Genomic DNA, 17683 nt, shown 5'->3' on the forward strand with positions numbered 1-17683 from the left:
CTCTGGGCATTCAAGGCTCTGAGGTGCCATGGGGTAGTGTTACATAGGGAGGATGGGGAGTGGCTGCTGCTGGGGGTTTGTGGAAGGCAGGAGAACTGGAGCCTCATATGTCTGTCCTAGCTTCACTGTGAGTTTGTCACCTGCACTGCAGGGTGTGCGACTGGGTGGCAGCATCACCGGGATCGTGCTGCCCAAACCCAGTCATGCCCTGCGGGTGGAGGCTGGCTGCAGTGTACCAAGCCCCTGCGACTCCAACCCCTGCCCAGCCAACAGCATCTGCAAGGATGAGTGGCAGAGCTACTCCTGTGTCTGCCAGCCAGGTAGGACCTCCAGCACCCTGCCACTCCTCTGCTCTCTGTGCCTGCTTATCTTCTCCTCTCTCCCTGTGACTCCCTCCTGGCGTGTGACTGCTTTCCTGTCCATGCCTTGGGCAAGTCACACCCCTGTCAGACACTAATCTGTTTTTCTGGAGGGCATAATCCCTCCTGAGCCCCCTGAATTCGCTCCTTGGTACTCCAGCACCTCTCAGGGAGAAGGTATTTGCTTTTCATGGTAGTCTCTGTCCACACCTCAGGGTACTACGGAGGGGACTGTGTGGACGTGTGTCACCTCAACCCCTGCAAGAACAAGTCGGTGTGTCGCCGCAAGCCAGGCTCACGCCTGGGCTACGTGTGCGAGTGCAGTGGGAACTTCTTTGGGCAGTACTGTGAGCACAGGTGAGATATAGGGCAGGACCATGGCCTTTGGGCCTGGCTCCATGCTGGTCTCTCATCCTGGATATGTAACCAGGGACTTCTTAGTGCCATCTTCCTCCTTGGAGCTGCTGAGCAGTTGGACTGGTGGCAGAACAAGGCCTGGGGAATTTGGTTGTTGTAATATCAAAGGTATTTCTCTCCCTAGGATAGACCAGCAGTGTCCGAAGGGCTGGTGGGGAAATCCCACCTGTGGGCCCTGTAACTGTGATGTGAACAAGGGCTTTGACCCCGACTGCAATAAAACCAATGGGCAGTGCCACTGCAAGGTGAGGGGCGGCTCTGCCAATGGGGACATGCACCATGGCTTGTCTGAAACCCTGCTTGTTCTTGATTCTGTTCCTTGTCCCCCCACAAAGGCCTGGCAGTTGCCCAGGCCCTGCTTTGTGTGCCCAAATCTGGGCTGGATCCCTGCTCAGCTCCTCTGTACAGCCTTCCTGGCCCAGCATGGTGATGGTGGGGGCAGTGGGGTGCTTGAAAATCAGGAAGCCTTGACCTTCTCTGGCTCCAGAGGCTCCCCGGCCAGCCTGTGCTGCTGTCCCAGTGGGCTCTCTGATGACTGCCCCCATCTCCTCCCAGGACTTCCACTACCGCCCCAGAGGCAGTGACACCTGCCTGCCCTGTGACTGCTACCCCGTGGGCTCCACCTCGCGCTCCTGTGACAGGGAGACTGGCCGGTGCCACTGCCGGCCCGGGGTCATTGGCCGCCAGTGCAACAGCTGTGACAGCCCTTTTGCCGAGGTGACGCCCAGCGGCTGCGAGGGTGAGTGTGGGCACAGGAGTGTGGGCAGCTGGTGCCATGGGGCTTGGTGTCAGTGGCCTGGCCCTGTGACCAGTTGTGTCTCCACAGTGCTCTATGACGGCTGCCCCAAAAGCCTGAAGGCAGGTGTGTGGTGGCCCCAGACCAAGTTTGGCTTCTCGGCTGCAGTGCTGTGTCCCAAAGGCTCCTTGGGTGAGTGGAAGACGTGATGGAGAGGGGAGGGGGCAGCCTGGCTGTCCTGTAGCAGCCCTGACAATATCACTCTGTTCTTGCACTACCCCAGTTCCATTCAGCTGGGCTCGAAGTTTGGGAGAAGGAAGTTGGAAGACAAAATGCCACAGCCTGGGGAAGAGCAGAGAGCAAAGGGTGCTGGCCATAGGACTGGGGTTGGGTAAAAGCTATGGAGTGTAAGACCCATCACTCAGCCACGGGGCTGTGCTGTTCCCTCAGTCTTGGTCCCCATCTTCTTCCTGCTGCTTTTGGGTTCACCAGGCTTGAGGCTGAGGTCAGGCCTGGCACAGCACCCCCAGTGCCTTCCTGTGGCTCCGCCAGCCCCATCCCCGTGTGCCCTGCAAGGGAAGCGGGGCACAATGTGCTGTCACGTGAATGTTGGGTAGGAGTCAGCATCCTGAGCTGGAGGAGGCAAAGCTGTCCTCTGTGACAGAAGAGGTGTCAGCAGGGTGTCTGGGAGTGTAGGGCAGTGCGAGCTCCAGGGGACAATACAAACCCTGTCCTTCCCCAGCCGTTCGCCCCCGGAGGAGGCAGGTTCAGCTCCTAACTGTTGTCGCTTCTCTCCCCGGTTCTCTCGCCCTCCGTGCACAGGCTTGAGGGGTGCAGGTAAGGTTGTTCCCGTCTCCTTCCCCCTGTGCTGTAACGGCTGCACCACACAGCTTTCCCTCCCTGCTCCCTGCCTGACACCCTGCACACCCCTGCGCTTTCCCCACTGCTTCTGGAGCTGCCAAGGGTCTTCCCAATGCTTTGCCTGGTCTCACTGCTCCTACACAGTGTTCCCTGCTCTCAGCTTGCTAACCAGCACAAGCCCAGCTGCAGCTGCACGCAGCCCTTGCCACCCTCTGTGCTGAGCCTGCAGTGTTGGTTCTGGGCAGGTCTGTGCTCTGCTTGCCAGCTGGGATGGATGCTGCCTCTCCTGGATGGCACTTGCTTAGGCTGGGCAGGGAAGGAGCTGGTGGTGAACAATGGGTGGTGAGACCAGGGAGGAGTGGCTGTGGGGTGAAAGAAGGGGAAACTGTTTGAGTGGGGGGTGGTAGCATGGGAGCAGGAACTGATGGGCAGGCACAGCACAAGGTCCTGCATCCTTTTGCCCGGCTGGCAGGGGAAGGCACAGGGTCCTGGGGGTCAGATTCTGCCCAGATCTGCATCTGAGTCAATCTCTGTTCTGGGCAAGGGGAATGCCATCAGTATGGAAACTTTTGTTCTTCCTGCTCCCTGCTGCAATGGCACTCGTCCCTGTGCTTCTGCAGCTGGGAGAAGGGTGGCTGGAAGGACTGCTAGGAGCTGGAGGTGGTGGAAGGGGGTGCGCTTGTCCCTGGGGCTTTTCTGAGCAACAACTGGAGTCTGCTCTAAGCTTCCTCTCCCTGCCCTCCCCTGCTATCCTCTCCCAGCCATAGGCACCTGGGTGGGCTCCTGTGCCCTGATGCTGTCCCCAGGAGAACCTGCTCCACAGTCCTGCTGGGTACACTGAGGTTGCCTGGTTTCTCCTGCTCAAAGTGTTTGTGGTGGCACACCCAGCTGAGAACACTTTTCTTCATGTTGCCTTTAGCAGCTTTTTTGGTGGTGGTCAGCATCTCATCCCATCCAGTCTTGGAAACTCCCTTGCTGTACTCAGGTGCTTGGGCTCCAACCAGGGGCTGGGGGCTAGATACTGAACCCACATTGCTGGATCCTCCACACTGGGGTCCATCGTCCCACTCCTCCATCCCCCTTGGCTGAAGGGGCTCATCTCAGGGGCTGGTTTTCCAGCCCAACAGCAGGGCTGTTGTGTTCTTGGGGTGGTTTTGCCCTGTAGAGAGAGCAGGACCTCAGCAAGCATTGCAGGCTGTCAGCTGGGGGATGCTTGGAGCTGCTTGGGCTTCTGTAGCTTGGGGTTAGATGTGCCTACGGACACAGTCATGTCCCCTTGGGCTTTTCCAGCCTGGGTCCTGCCAAGTCAATCCTTTTTGCAATCCTGTGTGGTGGCACCTGGTGTGATGCAGGCCCAAAGCACACATAGACACCCAGCTCCTGGAGGGAGGGGATGGCAGCAGCTTGCTGAGTAGAAACCAAGAGTAGAATGGGTTGCACTGGTGCAAAATAGGACCATGGCCCTGGGGTGTTACAAGCCCTCCCCATCATTTGTGAGTGCCACTCTTTGGGATTAGCTGGTGCAGAGGATCCCTGCTGGGAGGATGCAGCAGGGCAGCTATGTCTCTTACACTGAATTTCCAGCAAGCCCTTCCTCCTTGTTTTAGGTGCAGCCATCAGACACTGTGATGAGGAGAAGGGGTGGCTGGAGCCAGATCTCTTCAACTGCACTTCACCTGCCTTCAAGGAGCTGTCCGTGCTGGTAATCCTCTCAGTTCTGCAGCCCTGACAGAACAGGAGCCCTCTGAACAAGGGCTCACAGCCAGAATTCAAAGCACTCAGCTCTCCAGGGGTGCCTGGAGTACGAGAGGGCATTGTCACAGTGCTCAGTGCCTTTCTGTTCTCATCTCCTTCCCCCAAATCCCTCCTGTGGGAGCAGTGATCTGAGCTTAAGTTCATATGACCTCTTTTAATCTGTGTCCCCCTCAGAAATGACTTGAGTCCTGCCAGAGTATTTGAGGGGAAAATAAATAACCCTGAGCAGGGCTGAGTGGTTTGAAGCTGGTGGGATGTCTGCTCCATGAGACCTCTTCCCCCCCCCCCCATTTTGCCAGGGACAAATCCCTTTGAAATATCCAGGCAAGTGTATTCAACCCTTACATGTCATCTTGGCTGAATTGAAACTGAAGCCAGGAGAGTTTCCAGGGAAGTATTGCCAGGGCCTTGCCCTGTCCTTTCATCTCCTTGGCCTCTGTTGAGTGTAGCACTGGGTTAGCCGGGCCAGTGCAGACCCTAGTGTCTTGCTGGAGGCTGGTTGTCTGCCAGATGTTCTCCCTCTCCTAGTGACCACCACTGTGAGTGTCCATAGCTTCTGCCATGGCTTCAAAAATAATCTCTGTGTCCAGCAGGGCCTGCAGCATCCCAGTCTCCTGGTAAGGAACCTGCTGAGTTGTTTAACCCTCTCTTTTCTTCCCATTGACAGCTGGAGGGTTTGGAGAGGAACAAGACTGAGCTCAACACGATTGAAGCCAAGAAGCTGGCGCACCGGCTCCGGGCTGTGACAGACCACATGGACCACTACTTTGGCAACGATGTGCACATTGCTTTCCGCCTGCTGTCCCGGCTCATGGCCTTCGAGAGCCAGCAGCGGGGCTTTGGCCTGACAGCCACACAGGACGCCCACTTCAACGAGGTGAGTCCTTCCCCCAGATCAGAGTGGCTTCTGTTGCTGCTTCTCTTAGCAGCCACCCTGTGTTTCTGAGGGGATTGAGGATTTGGTGGGACCCTATGAGAAGCACTGGGCTCCTCAGTCCGCACCAGCAGTGTGGGAACAAAGACCTGTGTGGTCAGGGCTGGAGCAAAGAGTGGTTGAGGAAAGGCAGAGAACTGGGTTTGCTCAGCCTGGGAACAGAAAGGGTGGCCTTACTGCTGGTGGCAGGGCCCCATGGCAAAGGTGCAGGAACAATGTCTCCATAGGGCACTGGTTGATGAGAATTGAGGGTGGAGGCCCATCATAGTAGAATGTACCTCTCTTCCCAGAGCCCTTGTGCTGAGAGCACAGTGCTGCAGTCTGGGGGTGGTCAGGAGAGGCCCAAAGGCCATGCTCACCCTCTGTCCTCATGTCTCTCCCATTCAGAATCTGCTGCACGCAGGCAGCTCTGTGCTGGCACCTGAGAACCGGGAGCACTGGGCCATGCTGCCACATGGAGAGCACGGCAGCGCCAGCCTCATGGAGCAGCTGCGGGACTACTCAGGCACACTGGCCAGCAACATGAAACTCACCTACCTCAACCCTGTTGGTGTCATCACCCCCAACATCAGTGAGTAGGAGCTGGCTGGGGTGGTGCAGCGACACTCTGCCATCACACCTTGTTCCCTTCTCACCTCACTGCATCTCAGGGAGTGTGCATGTAATGTCCTTCATGGCTCTCTCAAACATGGGGAGGCATTTGTGAGAAATGTCCTGGTCCGATCCCAGCCTGGACTAGCTGACCTTCAAGAGCTAGCAGAGCCAGGAGTGTGCTGCCTGCTCCCAGTTCCTTTCCAGTTTCTAGTGAAAAAGTAGCTGCCCTTGGTGGCAGGAGTAGTCTGCCCTATGGCAAAGAAAGGATCTGGGCTGGGAAGGAGCACAGTGGGTACTGAGATTTTGTGTCATGCCCAAATTAAGGTCATAGCCCCAACCCAGCCTGTGGCTCATACGGTCTCTTTGCCAGGGACAGGAATCCTGGGGTGCCCTGGAGCACAGTTGCTCTCCGGGTGTCCATCCTAGAGCTGATTCTCACTGCCTTGCTCCTCCGCAGTGCTGAGCATTGATCGCATGGAGAACCACTCCCACATCCGCCGGCGTTATCCTCGCTACCACAGCAGCCTCTTCCGAGGCCAGCCCGCCTGGGACCCCCACACCCACGTTGTGCTGCCACTGTCGGTGCTGAGCCCTGCGAAGGCTGAAGGTGAGCATGTGAGCATCACTCAAGAAACAACAGGAGCGGGTACAGCTGGCAGGAAAGATGTAGAATCATAGGAAGGTTTGGGTTGGAATGGACCTTTAAAAGCCGTTTAGTTTGCATATACACTACTGAGACATGGCTCTGTCAGAGGTCCAAGAGCCAACCCTGAGAGCCTGAGCTTTACACTTCACCACATCCCAAAGGCTCCTGATGGCCTTGCAAATTGTCTTCAGAGCAGCATGTACTCACGTGCGTGTGTGCGTGTGTGTGTGTTCTCATCACCCCCTTGTGTGCCCCAGCTGTCCCCACAGCAGTGCCTACGCTGGCTGGGGGTGAAGGGAACTACACTGTGGAGAACTCCTCCCCGAAGCAGGCACTGCCAGAGCCTGAGCCTACTCTCACTGTGGTCATCCTCATCATGTACCGCACCCTTGGGGGGCTGCTGCCTGCACGCTACCAAGTGGATCGCCGCAGCGTCAGGTACATCCTCCTCCCCTTTGCCCCCACAAGCACCAGTGGACAGGGGCCAGCTGGACTCTGTTCTGTTGCCTCTGGCAGTTGCCAAGTCTGTCTGCAATGGCAAGAGTTTGATTCCCGGCCTTGGTGCTGCTCTGTGCCACATTTCCCAGCCCCATGTTGTAGACTGGCAGAGCTCTTCCTTCTGAGATGTCAGAGCAGGACACCTGAGAAGTCTCTGGGGGTCTGCAGCTGCCAGACACAGTGATAGCGATGGTAAAGCTCTGTTGCTCCTTGCAGGCTCCCCAAGAATCCGGTGATGAACTCCCCCATTGTGAGTGTGTCTGTGTTCAGCAATCACACCTTCCTGCAAGGACCCCTGGACACCCCTCTTGTGCTGGAATTTTACCTGCTGGAGACAGCCAACAGGAGCAAACCTCTCTGTGTCCAGTGGAACCACTCCAACCTGTGAGTTGAGCATGACCAGGCTACTCTCTGAGCTGCTTTCCCCACATGCCTCCTTGTTCCCCAGGTTTACCTGAGCAACACTGGGATGTGGAGATTTCCAGCCTCTCCCATGGGATTTGTTTCTTCTGGAAGGACACAGCAGGGTCATAAAACCATTTCATTTGGAAAGGACCTTTAAGATTATTGAGTCCAACCATTAACCCAGCACTGCCAAGTCCACCACTAACCCATTTCCCTCAGTGCCATGTCCACACTCTGGCTCCAGTATTTCAGCTTCAGGAGTGCAGTTGTATCTGCTGGCAGAAGAGCCCTGTCAGTCACCCCTCTTCTCTGTGGTTCCTGCTCCCCACATGCATTTGTGTGTCTTTTCTCCTAAGTGCACTCTGCTTTTTGGTGGCTGTAGGACCAACCCCTCTGGCTTCTGGACAGCTAGGGACTGCGAGCTTGTGTACCGAAACACCACCCATGTCCACTGCCAGTGCTCCCAGTTTGGCACCTTTGGGGTTTTGATGGACAGCTCACACCGAGAGGTAACCTCAGCCTGTGGGACTGTGGGTGATGGTGGGGACTGTTAGCAGCTGGGTCCCAGCACAGGCAGAAAATGTCCTGGGGGCAGGCAAAAAATTTCTTGTGGGACACAAATACAATCTGAGAGTTCCACATGTTTCCTGTTTTTGCCCCTAACACTGCTATTTGCCTTTGGTTCTCTGCTGCTGCAGCAACTGGAAGGTGATCTGGAGACATTGGCAATTGTCACCTATTCCTTGGTGTCTCTCTCCTTGGTGTCTCTGCTGCTGACCTTCTCCTTTCTGACCTGCCTCAAAGGCCTCAAGTCCAACACACGTGGCATCCACTCCAATATATCAGTCACCCTCTTCTTCTCTGAGCTGCTCTTTCTCCTGGGTATCAACCGCACTGAGAACCAGGTCTGTGGGCTTCAACAAGCTTGCCCATGGGGGTGAGGGTGAGGTGTGGATGATGCCGTTAGCATTGGTACAGTGGGACCATCTCTAAGTCACTTTTGTCTCCCCAGTTTCTCTGCACTGTGATTGCCATCCTCCTCCATTGCTTCTTCCTCTCTACCTTCGCCTGGCTCTTCGTCCAGGGCCTCCACATCTACCGCATGCAGACTGAAGCCCGCAACGTCAACTTCGGGGCCATGCGCTTCTACTATGCCATAGGCTGGGGAGTGCCTGCCATCATCACTGGTAAGAGCTGCTTGTGCCACAGCTGTGCCCAAACCAGCCATGCTGCTTCCAGCAGTCTCCTGACTACCTCATGTTGCCCAGCCCATCCAGTGCGGAGAGCTGAGGGTGGGCTTGCCATGGCCAGCAGTGCTGTGGTGGTCAGGGGACCATGTATCAGGGGCTGTCATCTTGCCTCCTAAGGAGAAGTAATTTCTCAGCACATCCCCTCAGGTCTTCTAATTGAAGTCTCTTGGTTTCCCAAGCCTCCATACTTGGGTCACCTCTTGCTGGCAGAGAATGCCTCCCGGACTGGGCTGTGTCAGGGACACCTGTGGAAAATGAAATAAAGTCCCTGTTGCTGAGTCTCAAAGTCCCGACCCCTTCCGCCTGTGATGGGGAAGCCTATGCACAGGGCAAGGAACAGGGAGAAAGCCCCTTCACTGCTGACTGTGTTGGCGTGGGATTGACATGCTTTGGACAAGTCCAAGGCTTCTGGGTCTAGACCTGACCTCTCCCTTCCTCCTGCAGGGCTGGCTGTTGGCCTGGATCCTGAGGGCTACGGGAACCCTGACTTCTGCTGGATTTCCATTCATGATAAGCTGGTCTGGAGCTTTGCAGGCCCCATTACTGTCGTCATTGTGGTAAAACCCTGTCCTGTTTAACCCACAACCCTCTCCTGCCTCCCTTCTCTGCACCGTGGGCACTTGCCCCTCCTTGGCTGCCCACTGCCTGTCCCATTCTCTGTGTCCCTCTCCCTCAGTCAGAGGTCCTCTTCTTGTCCCTCCTCACTCTAGCCAAACCTGGGGGAGGCCACGGCTCAGGCATGAAGGGGAAAGGAGGGTATGTTTGCAGGGCCTGGTGAACCTGGAGTCTGCACTGGGGAGGTTAGGTCAGAGTCAGCCCTTGGCACAGCTTCTAATCAGTGCCAACGCTTTCAGATGAATGGGGTCATGTTCCTGCTTGTGGCCAAGATGTCCTGTTCCCCAGGCCAAAAGGAGACCAAGAAGAAATCGGTTCTGTGAGTATTAGTGGCCAAACTCCCAGCAGTGCTCTGGCAGCTAGTGGTTTGTAGCATTTTCAGTGACCATCCTCCTCCTTCTACCATCTCAGAGGGCCCTTCTGTGCATCAGTGTCAGCCTTGCAGCCACTCTCCTCTCCCATACCTGCCAGCCACATTAACCCTTCCTAAACTTTATCCTTTCTTGTTCCTATGTCGCCATCTCCACACTGACCTCCCAACTGGTCCCCTTTCACCACCTGCCCTCACAGCCACCTCTTGTGTCTGCTTGGATTCAGCATTCAGCCCTTGTCAGTATGAGCACCTGCTGCTTCCTCCTCTACATGCTCCTGAGACCTTTCCCCATTCCCTCCTGAGCCAGCCCTGGAGCATGGCTGAGCTCTATGTGGCTCGAAATGACCTGTGTCATTTGGGCCCCTGTGTTGCTATATGTGATCCAGAAGGGAAGGCCTGGGAGTCAGGGGGAGCTGGGCCACTGTGTAGGGATGTGCGTGCAGTGCAGGGTGCAGCAGGGAGGTCTCTGCAGGAGCTTTCCCCTCTGGATCTTCGTGAGCACTAGACTGCAGATTAATAGTATACTCTAACCTCTCAGTGTGTGTCTATGTCCCTGTCTGTCTCTCTCTCTCCAGCATGACGTTACGGAGCTCCTTTGTTCTGCTTCTAGTTATTAGCACTACCTGGCTCTTTGGCCTCTTGGCTGTCAACAACAGTGTCCTGGCTTTCCACTACTTCTACACTGTCCTCTGCAGCCTCCAGGTAACTGCCTGGCCTCTGCTGGGGTGGGCACGGGTCAGCCCAGGAAAGCATCCACGTGGTCACCACGGCCATCTGTGGAGAGTGGGTGCCCTGTGCTGAGCTCCCAACTTGTCACTGAGCTCTTTGTCCCTTCTGCTGCCACCTCTGTGGCATTGAATGACTCCTGCCACTCCTTGCTGCTGTGCCTGTGGTGAGCAGTCACACAGAGCAGGAGGTGGCTGCAAGGCATTTGGTTCAGAGGTAACGTCCAAGGGATAGCAAGTACCATCTGGAGGGAAGGCGCTTCCATGTCCTGAGAGGGCAGAGTAAGAGAATTTGACAGAGGTGTTGGACACCCAAAATATGATCCATGGCAGCACCCTGCCAACCTTCTCCTACCACTGGGGCTGATGTTGCTGTAGGGGGCCCTGCCATTTGCTCTTTGGCCACTGCCAGACAAGTGGACACCCCACCCGTTCCTCCCTCATCCATGGCTGCTATGGGTGTTGGCTCTCATTGGTATTGAGGGATTTTCGGTGCATCCCAGTCCAGTGGCCACACTGGACTCTGGAGGAGCCAGGGACTGTCCTGCTGCTGGCATTGTGGGCAAGCAGGTCAGCTGGCAATGAAGGGCTGCTTCTCATGGCATCTCTCCCCACAGGGCCTGGCAGTGCTGGTCCTGTTCTGTGTACTGAATGAGGAGGTGCGGGCAGCGTGGAAGCTGGCCTGCCTCAACAAGAAGGGGCAGAGTGAGGAGGCCACAAGGAGCACACAGGTGGGTGAGAGCAGGGCGTCCCTGGGTGCTGGCCTCCAGCTGCATGTCTGGGACAAGAGCTGACAGGGATATCCCCACTCTCCCTGGGCTGCCGTGGCAACTCCTTAACAGGGCACATGCCCTCTCCCTGCTCCCCAGGGCCCCAACGCCTACAACAACACAGCACTGTTTGAGGAGAGCGGGCTCATCCGCATCACCCTGGGGGCCTCCACAGTGTCCTCAGTGAGCAGCGTGCGCTCTGCCCGCACCCACTCCAGCCAGCGAGCTTACCTCAGGTAGGGAGCAGCAGGGTTCTGGCGGCCAGTAGTGCCTGGGCAGAGCCGGACGCTCCTGCCACTGTGACAGTTTGAGCCTCCTCTCTTTCAGAGACAATGTGGCAGCACGTCAGGGCTCAGCCCTGGATCACAGCCTGTTGGCTCACACCGGCCCCACGGACATCGACATGGCAATGTTCCACCGTGATGCTGGGGGAGGTAAGGCTCAGCCCTGTTCCTGGGTTTGGGAAGTTCTTCCTGGTGCAGGCTCTGGCTGTATTGTTGCATCTTCCATTCCATGTTCAGCTGCAACTTCCAAACACATGGTAGATAGGAGAGAGAGGCAGCCATTGTGACATTTAGCACAGCCTCCTCCTGGACAGATGGCGAAGAGCATAGCCAGTCCCCAAGGGGGTAGAAATGGGGGAGGCAACAGAGGGGACTTTGGCTGTTGTGGGATCTCTGGGGACACTGGGCTGTCCAGTGCAGCACAGACATTTGACTCACTGGAGCTAGACTAGCTGGGACTGGGGTGTGGGACAGGCAAGCAGAGGCTAAGGGACGTGGGTCTGCTCAACCTGGAAGAAGAGGCAGAGGGGATCTTAGGGCTATTTGCAGCTGCCTTGCAGGAAGGTGCAATGAGATGAAGCTGGGCTCCTCTCACAGGTACCTGGTGATAGGGCACGGGGAGCTGGCACAGGCTGCTGCTGAGGGAGGGGCAACAAGGGGTAAGGCACTCTCACAAGTATGGTCAGCCTAAGGTGGTTCTGCCTTCCTGGTACTGTCAGCAGGAACCTCTCCCACCTTTATTCCAAATGTCTCCCCGACACCCCATGTTCCTACAGACCAGGACTCAGACTCAGACAGTGACCTGTCTCTGGATGAAGAGCGCAGCCTCTCCATCCCGTCCTCAGAGAGCGAGGAGAATGTACGCCTGCGGGGCCGCTTCCAGCGACAGCTCAAGCGGGCGGCACACAGCGAACGCCTCCTCACTAACCCTGCCAACACCACTCCCAAAGGCAAGTCCCGGGGTTCTGGCAGGGAAAAGAATGAGCTCAGCTCCCTGGGGGTCAAGCCATGTCTTGTAGTGGCTCAATTGCTGCTCATGGAAGTATTCTCTCCCTCTTCTTTGGGGCCTGGTTTGCTGTGTCCTTCATCAGATGTGGATGGCAATGACCTCATGTCATACTGGCCAACTGTGGGCGAGTGTGAGGTTCACCCCTGCTCCCTGCAGAAGTGGGGCTCCGAGCGGAAACTGGGATTTGACATCAATAAGGATGCAGCCAACAATAATCAGCCAGACCTGGCTTTGACCAGTGGGGATGAGAACTCCCTCAACCAGACCCAACGGCAGAGAAAAGGTAACAATCTAGAGCAAGCGGACAAGGGTGGCCTTGCCTGTCTCAGGTTGACATGACACTGAAAGCTCAGCATCAGATCTGTGTGGCCATGCCCTTGGGGAGGCATGGCTAATCTCCCTGGTTTTCCTGCTCTTCTTGCTGTTGTGCAAACATTTGACTTCTCTTTCTGTCCGGTGCAGGGATTTTGAAGAACCGCCTCCAGTACCCTCCGACCCTCCAGGGCTTGCCATCTGTTGGCAGAATGCCCAACGAGCTGACGTGGTACAAGACATCCACTCTGGGTCACAGGGCTGTCCCCGCTGCCTCCTATGGCAGGATCTACTCTGGGGCCGGCAGCCTGTCACAGCCAGCCAGCCGGTACTCGTCCCGGGAGCGCCTTGACATGCTGATGAGGAGACAGATGTCCCGGGAGCAGCTGAGCAGGCACAACTCAGGAGAGTGCATGGAAGCTGTGCCCAGTCGGCATGGGTCCAGAGAGGAGCTGGACACTATCCCCAGCAGGCATGGGTCTACTGAACACCTGGAAAGTATCCCAAGCAGACATGCATCTAGGGAAAACTTGGATCTACTTGCTGCTAGGCCCAGTCAGAGAGATCATGGGAACACGCTGCCCCGGAGGCAGGGCTCCAGAGACTGCCTTGACTCTTTACCCTGCAGATTTGGATCAAGAGAGCGGCTAGACTGTGGGCCAGTGGGAGAAGTCTCTAGAGAGTGGCTAAACACATTGCCAAGTAGGCAAGTGTCCAGAGACCGAATAGACATGTTGCCAAGTCGAGATACTTCTCGAGAGCAATTGGATTTGCTTTCTAGAAAACAGCCTTCAAGGGACCTGCTAGCATCAGCTAGACAAGCTTCAAGGGAGCAGCTGGACTTCCTGTCCAGAAGATCTAATTCCAGAGAGCCTCTGGACACAGTGCCTAGCAGGCAGCCCTCGCAGGACAACCTGGGGAATCTCTCTCGGAGGCAGCTGTCTAGGGAAAGCCTAGAACCACTGTCAAGGAGACAGCATTCTAGGGAGAACCTGGAGGCCATTCCCAGCCAACATCCTTCCACTGAACAGTTAGATATACTTTCTTCCATCCTTGCTTCTTTTAACTCCTCCATCCTGTCCTCAGTGCAATCTTCCAGCACACCTTCAGGCCCCCAGACCACCGCCACCCCCTCTGCCATGCAGACCTCAACGCCCTCTGCAGTGTGTCCCTCAACACCTCACTCTGCCACGTCCCACAGCATTTCAGAGCTGTCACCAGACTCAGAGTAAGTGTGTTCCTTCCTTCCTCAGCCAGATCTTGTTCAGTTGATCTTGTGCATTGTCCACCTGCCTGGCTTCTTCCCAAAGGGGTTTAGTTTGGAGGGAGCGGGCTGTGTAAGGGTGAGCTCCCCGGGTGAGTGGCAGGTGTCTCCTGGTCCTGAATAGTGACTGAGCAGGGAGAAGCCTCAGGTGTGACAGCTCCAGATGGTTGTAGTGCAGCAAAAGCAGAAACCTCTGTGTATGTGAGCCTGTCCTCTCTGCCCAAGAGATGATGGCCCTTGCTTGTGGCCTTTGGGAAGGCCATGAGGAAAGATGCTCTGTGCAGCTAGGCTGGTTGGAGAGGAGGAAGCCAAATTCCTAAGGAAGCCCTGCCTTCCCCAGCCAGATTTCTCCCCAGGCACCCTGTTCCAGTGTGTCACTTCTTTCCCCCTAGCTCTGCTCCCTGCTGGTACTGCTCCCACTCCACCCCACCCTGTCCCTCCTTCCCTCTTCCCTAATCTCAGGGACTCAGAGACAGTTGTTCCTGCCTTGACACAGGAGAGCTTTTCTGCCCTGTCCCCATCTGGCATAGTGGGGAAAGGATGCTGGAGCCCAGGAGAGATGCCATGGCTTAACACTGTTTTTCTTTCCTCTGAGAAGAATAATGAGAAACGATGGCCATTCCTGAGGGGCTGAAACTGTCCACAAGAGAGACGGAAGAAGCAGGGCCCTTCGCCAGGCACTTCCAGCTGAGGTTTGGTATCCCCATGGAGCAGGGGCCAGAACTGATGCTTGTCAGTGGCCCAAAACCAACCCTGCTTTCCCCTACCCTGTGGGCTGAGGGGCCAGCAGCCCACACCACCCACTGCCAGGAGCCTCCAGGCTCTGAGCTGCCACCATGCTCTCCATCACCTGCCTGGTGTGACAGGTAGTACTGGGTGAGGGTGGCATCTCCGATGCCCTGGGACCAAGCTCTTTCTCTGCAAGCTGTTTGTGTGTGGGGTGTGCCTCTGTGTGTGTGAAGGGTGGGCCGTGGCAGGGGGACAGAAATGGAGCCTAGGATATGGGGGCAAGGGAGGGTTTTCTATCCTTTTGTATCTTTGTAATCAGAGAGAAGAAAAATTTCTATGGTTATTTTTACGGATGGTCTGTTCCCAGGACCTGGAGCATTTGTTTCACCAACAGCCCCTTGCCAGTTTTCCTGGGGCTACTAAAACCACAATCCCAGTGGACTGGAAAATCAGTGCCAGGCAGTCCTTAAGGCTTTGCTGGCACTGCTTTGTCCCATCCCCACTGCAGGGCAGTCGGCCCTGTTTCCCCCCGGCCCTCCCACTGTGCAGCTCCAAACATCTCGGTGCCACCTTCCTGCCTGGTGTCCCTCAGCTCCCTGCAGCCAGGCTTCCCTCTGCCCTGCCATGGGACCACCTCTTGGGGCTGCCCCTGTCTGTGAGCTGGGGCTGTGTGCCAGCGAGAGCACATGTGAATGGGGCAGCAAATTCGACACCAGGAACCTGCTGAGAAGGAGACAAGGTCTGCTGTGCAGTCCTGCCCTGTACCAGGATGGTCCAACTCTTATCAGTGCTGGTTTCCTCAGCTCAGCAAGTGAGCGGTGTGTTTTTATCCAGTGGGTGTTGTGCTCTTTAACCTGCATGTTACAGAACAAACCTCTGTTGGTTTGTGGGTCTGGTAAAGGAGCTGGACGGCCCTTGCCCTGCTTAGCAGCAGGCTTGGCTTTTCCCAGAGCCAATCCTACCTCTGCAGAGGACTAACATCCACAGGAGCATGATGTGGCTCCAGTTTCAGGGTCCACCATTGCCCACAAAAGTTCTATCTAGCTGGTTCCCTGGGGGCTCTGTGTACACCTGCTCTCCCCTGAGTAGCAGAGGACCCCAGCTCTGAGTGGCCTGAATTCTGAGAGATGAACAGCACTTTGCCCTCTCTGGAAATCCAGGCTACCTAGATGGCATCTCTGCTCAGGCTGGGGCCTGACCCCTGGCTGTGCTGGGAGGTGGCATCCCTCTGTGCCTAGCCCAGCCTCAGGCCAGGACATTTGCCTCAGCTGGGCCAGCATGTTCCCTTTCCACCCCCATGGTATTCTCAGGGCTGTGTGACCATGTGCTCTTTACTGCTTTACTACCACACTGCCGTGGCATCTTACTGTAGCCCAGCCTGACATGTTTACAGGAGAGGACTCGTGCTGCTGTCCTCATGCCTCTAGGGAGGCCAAGGCCTCTTGGCTGCCTCCACGAGTCAGTGGGGAGAGTATGGAGGGAACAGAAGGGCTGGTGACTGGGGGTGCTCTGGGTCCCCAGCACAGCCCTGATGAGGCAGGCTCACTATCGTCCTTTTCCCAGGGATGAGGAGAGAAAGGCCTGCTGACATGTTTACATGCCATTTGGGACCAGTGTGCAGAGGGAAAGCCTGCTGGCCCCACATGCTGGGAGCAGCCAGGCACCTCCATGCTGCCCATCTTTGCCTTTGGAAACAAGCTCGTTTACAAGTTTCTCTCCGGCTGTGCAGTGCCAGCACCAGAGTCCTGGGATCCTGTCCCTGCTGCGCTGTAGGGCCCATGTTTCTGCCAAGTTGGGCATGGGGCTCTTTGTGCTGCTGCCAAATGGAGAGCAAGTGTCAAGTGCCAAAAAGAAGAGAGCAGCAGTGCTGATGGCCATCCCTGCAGAACTGGTGGCCATCCCTGCAGAGCTGGGCCAGTCAAGAAGCAGTAATCTGCTTCTTGCAGACCAGTCTACAGCTTGGTTCCTGATTGTAGTGCTGTGACCTGGGCTCTGGGGAGCATCCTCCTTGAGTTTGGATTTTTTCCTTTGGGGGATTTGGTGGGCGGTTTTTGTCCTTTCTCTGTCTCCTGATTCTGTTGGCAGGGAGTGGGGAGATGCCCACACCCCCCCTTTTGGCTGTGTAAAAGTGTACAATGGAAGTGCCAGATTTGGAAATAAAAGTCTATAAAATGGTGCTGGCCTCTGTGCCGTCTCTCCCTCTGCTGGGGATCCATGGCTGGGGCTGTGAATGCAGCACCTGAGGTGATGACGTTGGGAGGGGGATTGAGCAGGAGCTCACAGCCAGTTCCTAGGCTGCCTGGGAGTGACTGTGGCCTGGAGCAAGGTGACCAGGGGATGGGGACTTCAAGTGAAGTGATTGAACTGCGATGTGTCCAGGCAGATTCGCCCAGAGATGGAACTGGCTGTGGTGGTGTGCAGTGGCTCCAGGCCTGGCTGGCAGGGCTGCAGTGCCACACTGGCTGTGGTGAACTGTGGGGCTCGTGCCTGGCAGCGCCAGCACCGCCTCCCTGACCTAGGCTAAGGGAAGAAGATCCAATTTCCAAAGGCAGCATGACCTCAGCAGCGTCAAGCTGGCTGCCAGCAAGAAGGAAGTGTGGGGAGGGGAGGCTGAGTGTGATCCTGGTGCCCTCCATCCCTCCCCTTTTGCTGAAGAGGAGATAGCATGTGAGCAAAGAGCAGCACTGATCCTCAGCGCCCTGAGCAAGGGTCACCATCAGTTGTTACCCCACTGTCCCTTACGGGCTCTGTCACCTGAGCTGCTGGGGGCTGAGTTCAGGGCAGCCTTCAGGAATCACACTGGCAGTGCCAGCAGCTGTCCTGCAGCCCTTCCAGAGGCTGGCTGGGGGGTGAGGGCCGGGGAGAGCTGGTGGGGGCCTGGAGTGGCAAGGGGGGGCCACAGGCAGAGTGACCAGCCTGGGGTGCAGGTGGGGGACTGGAGGCTGGAGTGCGGGAAGGAATAGCATGGGCGGGGACAGGGAGCAGTGATAAGGAGGCAATAAATGACACCAAGTGCTATCTGCTTCCAATCAGGAGCCCTGTGATGGCTTCTCATTCCATGCTGGGGAAATGAATTAATGATGGGGAGTGGATAAATGAGAAGGCAGCAGTGGTATGTGGGTGCCTGTGTTAGACATGTCTTTACCT

At 56.4% G+C, this 17683-nt stretch overlaps 1 protein-coding gene across 1 annotated transcript in view; it reads left to right on the forward strand.

Annotated features, from left to right (window-relative positions):
- Positions 1-16712, forward strand: part of CELSR3 (cadherin EGF LAG seven-pass G-type receptor 3) — a 31004-nt gene extending 14292 nt beyond the window's left edge. Inside the window, exons 12-35 of the mRNA XM_066195229.1 lie at positions 152-320; positions 575-716; positions 901-1021; positions 1332-1515; positions 1603-1704; positions 3981-4075; positions 4796-5005; positions 5450-5633; positions 6114-6263; positions 6560-6740; positions 7017-7184; positions 7588-7714; positions 7904-8110; positions 8218-8392; positions 8900-9012; positions 9310-9389; positions 10019-10145; positions 10786-10899; positions 11038-11174; positions 11266-11372; positions 11999-12172; positions 12314-12514; positions 12694-13771; positions 14406-16712. Of these exons, the coding sequence (XP_066051326.1) occupies positions 152-320; positions 575-716; positions 901-1021; positions 1332-1515; positions 1603-1704; positions 3981-4075; positions 4796-5005; positions 5450-5633; positions 6114-6263; positions 6560-6740; positions 7017-7184; positions 7588-7714; positions 7904-8110; positions 8218-8392; positions 8900-9012; positions 9310-9389; positions 10019-10145; positions 10786-10899; positions 11038-11174; positions 11266-11372; positions 11999-12172; positions 12314-12514; positions 12694-13771; positions 14406-14433 (4374 nt within the window). The 3' untranslated portion in view covers positions 14434-16712. The remainder of the gene's footprint in view (positions 1-151; positions 321-574; positions 717-900; positions 1022-1331; positions 1516-1602; positions 1705-3980; positions 4076-4795; positions 5006-5449; positions 5634-6113; positions 6264-6559; positions 6741-7016; positions 7185-7587; positions 7715-7903; positions 8111-8217; positions 8393-8899; positions 9013-9309; positions 9390-10018; positions 10146-10785; positions 10900-11037; positions 11175-11265; positions 11373-11998; positions 12173-12313; positions 12515-12693; positions 13772-14405) is intronic.
- The last annotated feature ends 971 nt before the right edge of the window (positions 16713-17683 follow it).

The sequence above is a fragment of the Chamaea fasciata genome, unplaced genomic scaffold (assembly GCF_029207755.1).
Source record: "Chamaea fasciata isolate MVZ Bird 193981 ecotype frontalis unplaced genomic scaffold, bChaFas1.0.hap1 SCAF_13, whole genome shotgun sequence".
Classification (NCBI taxonomy): Eukaryota; Metazoa; Chordata; class Aves; order Passeriformes; family Sylviidae; genus Chamaea; species Chamaea fasciata.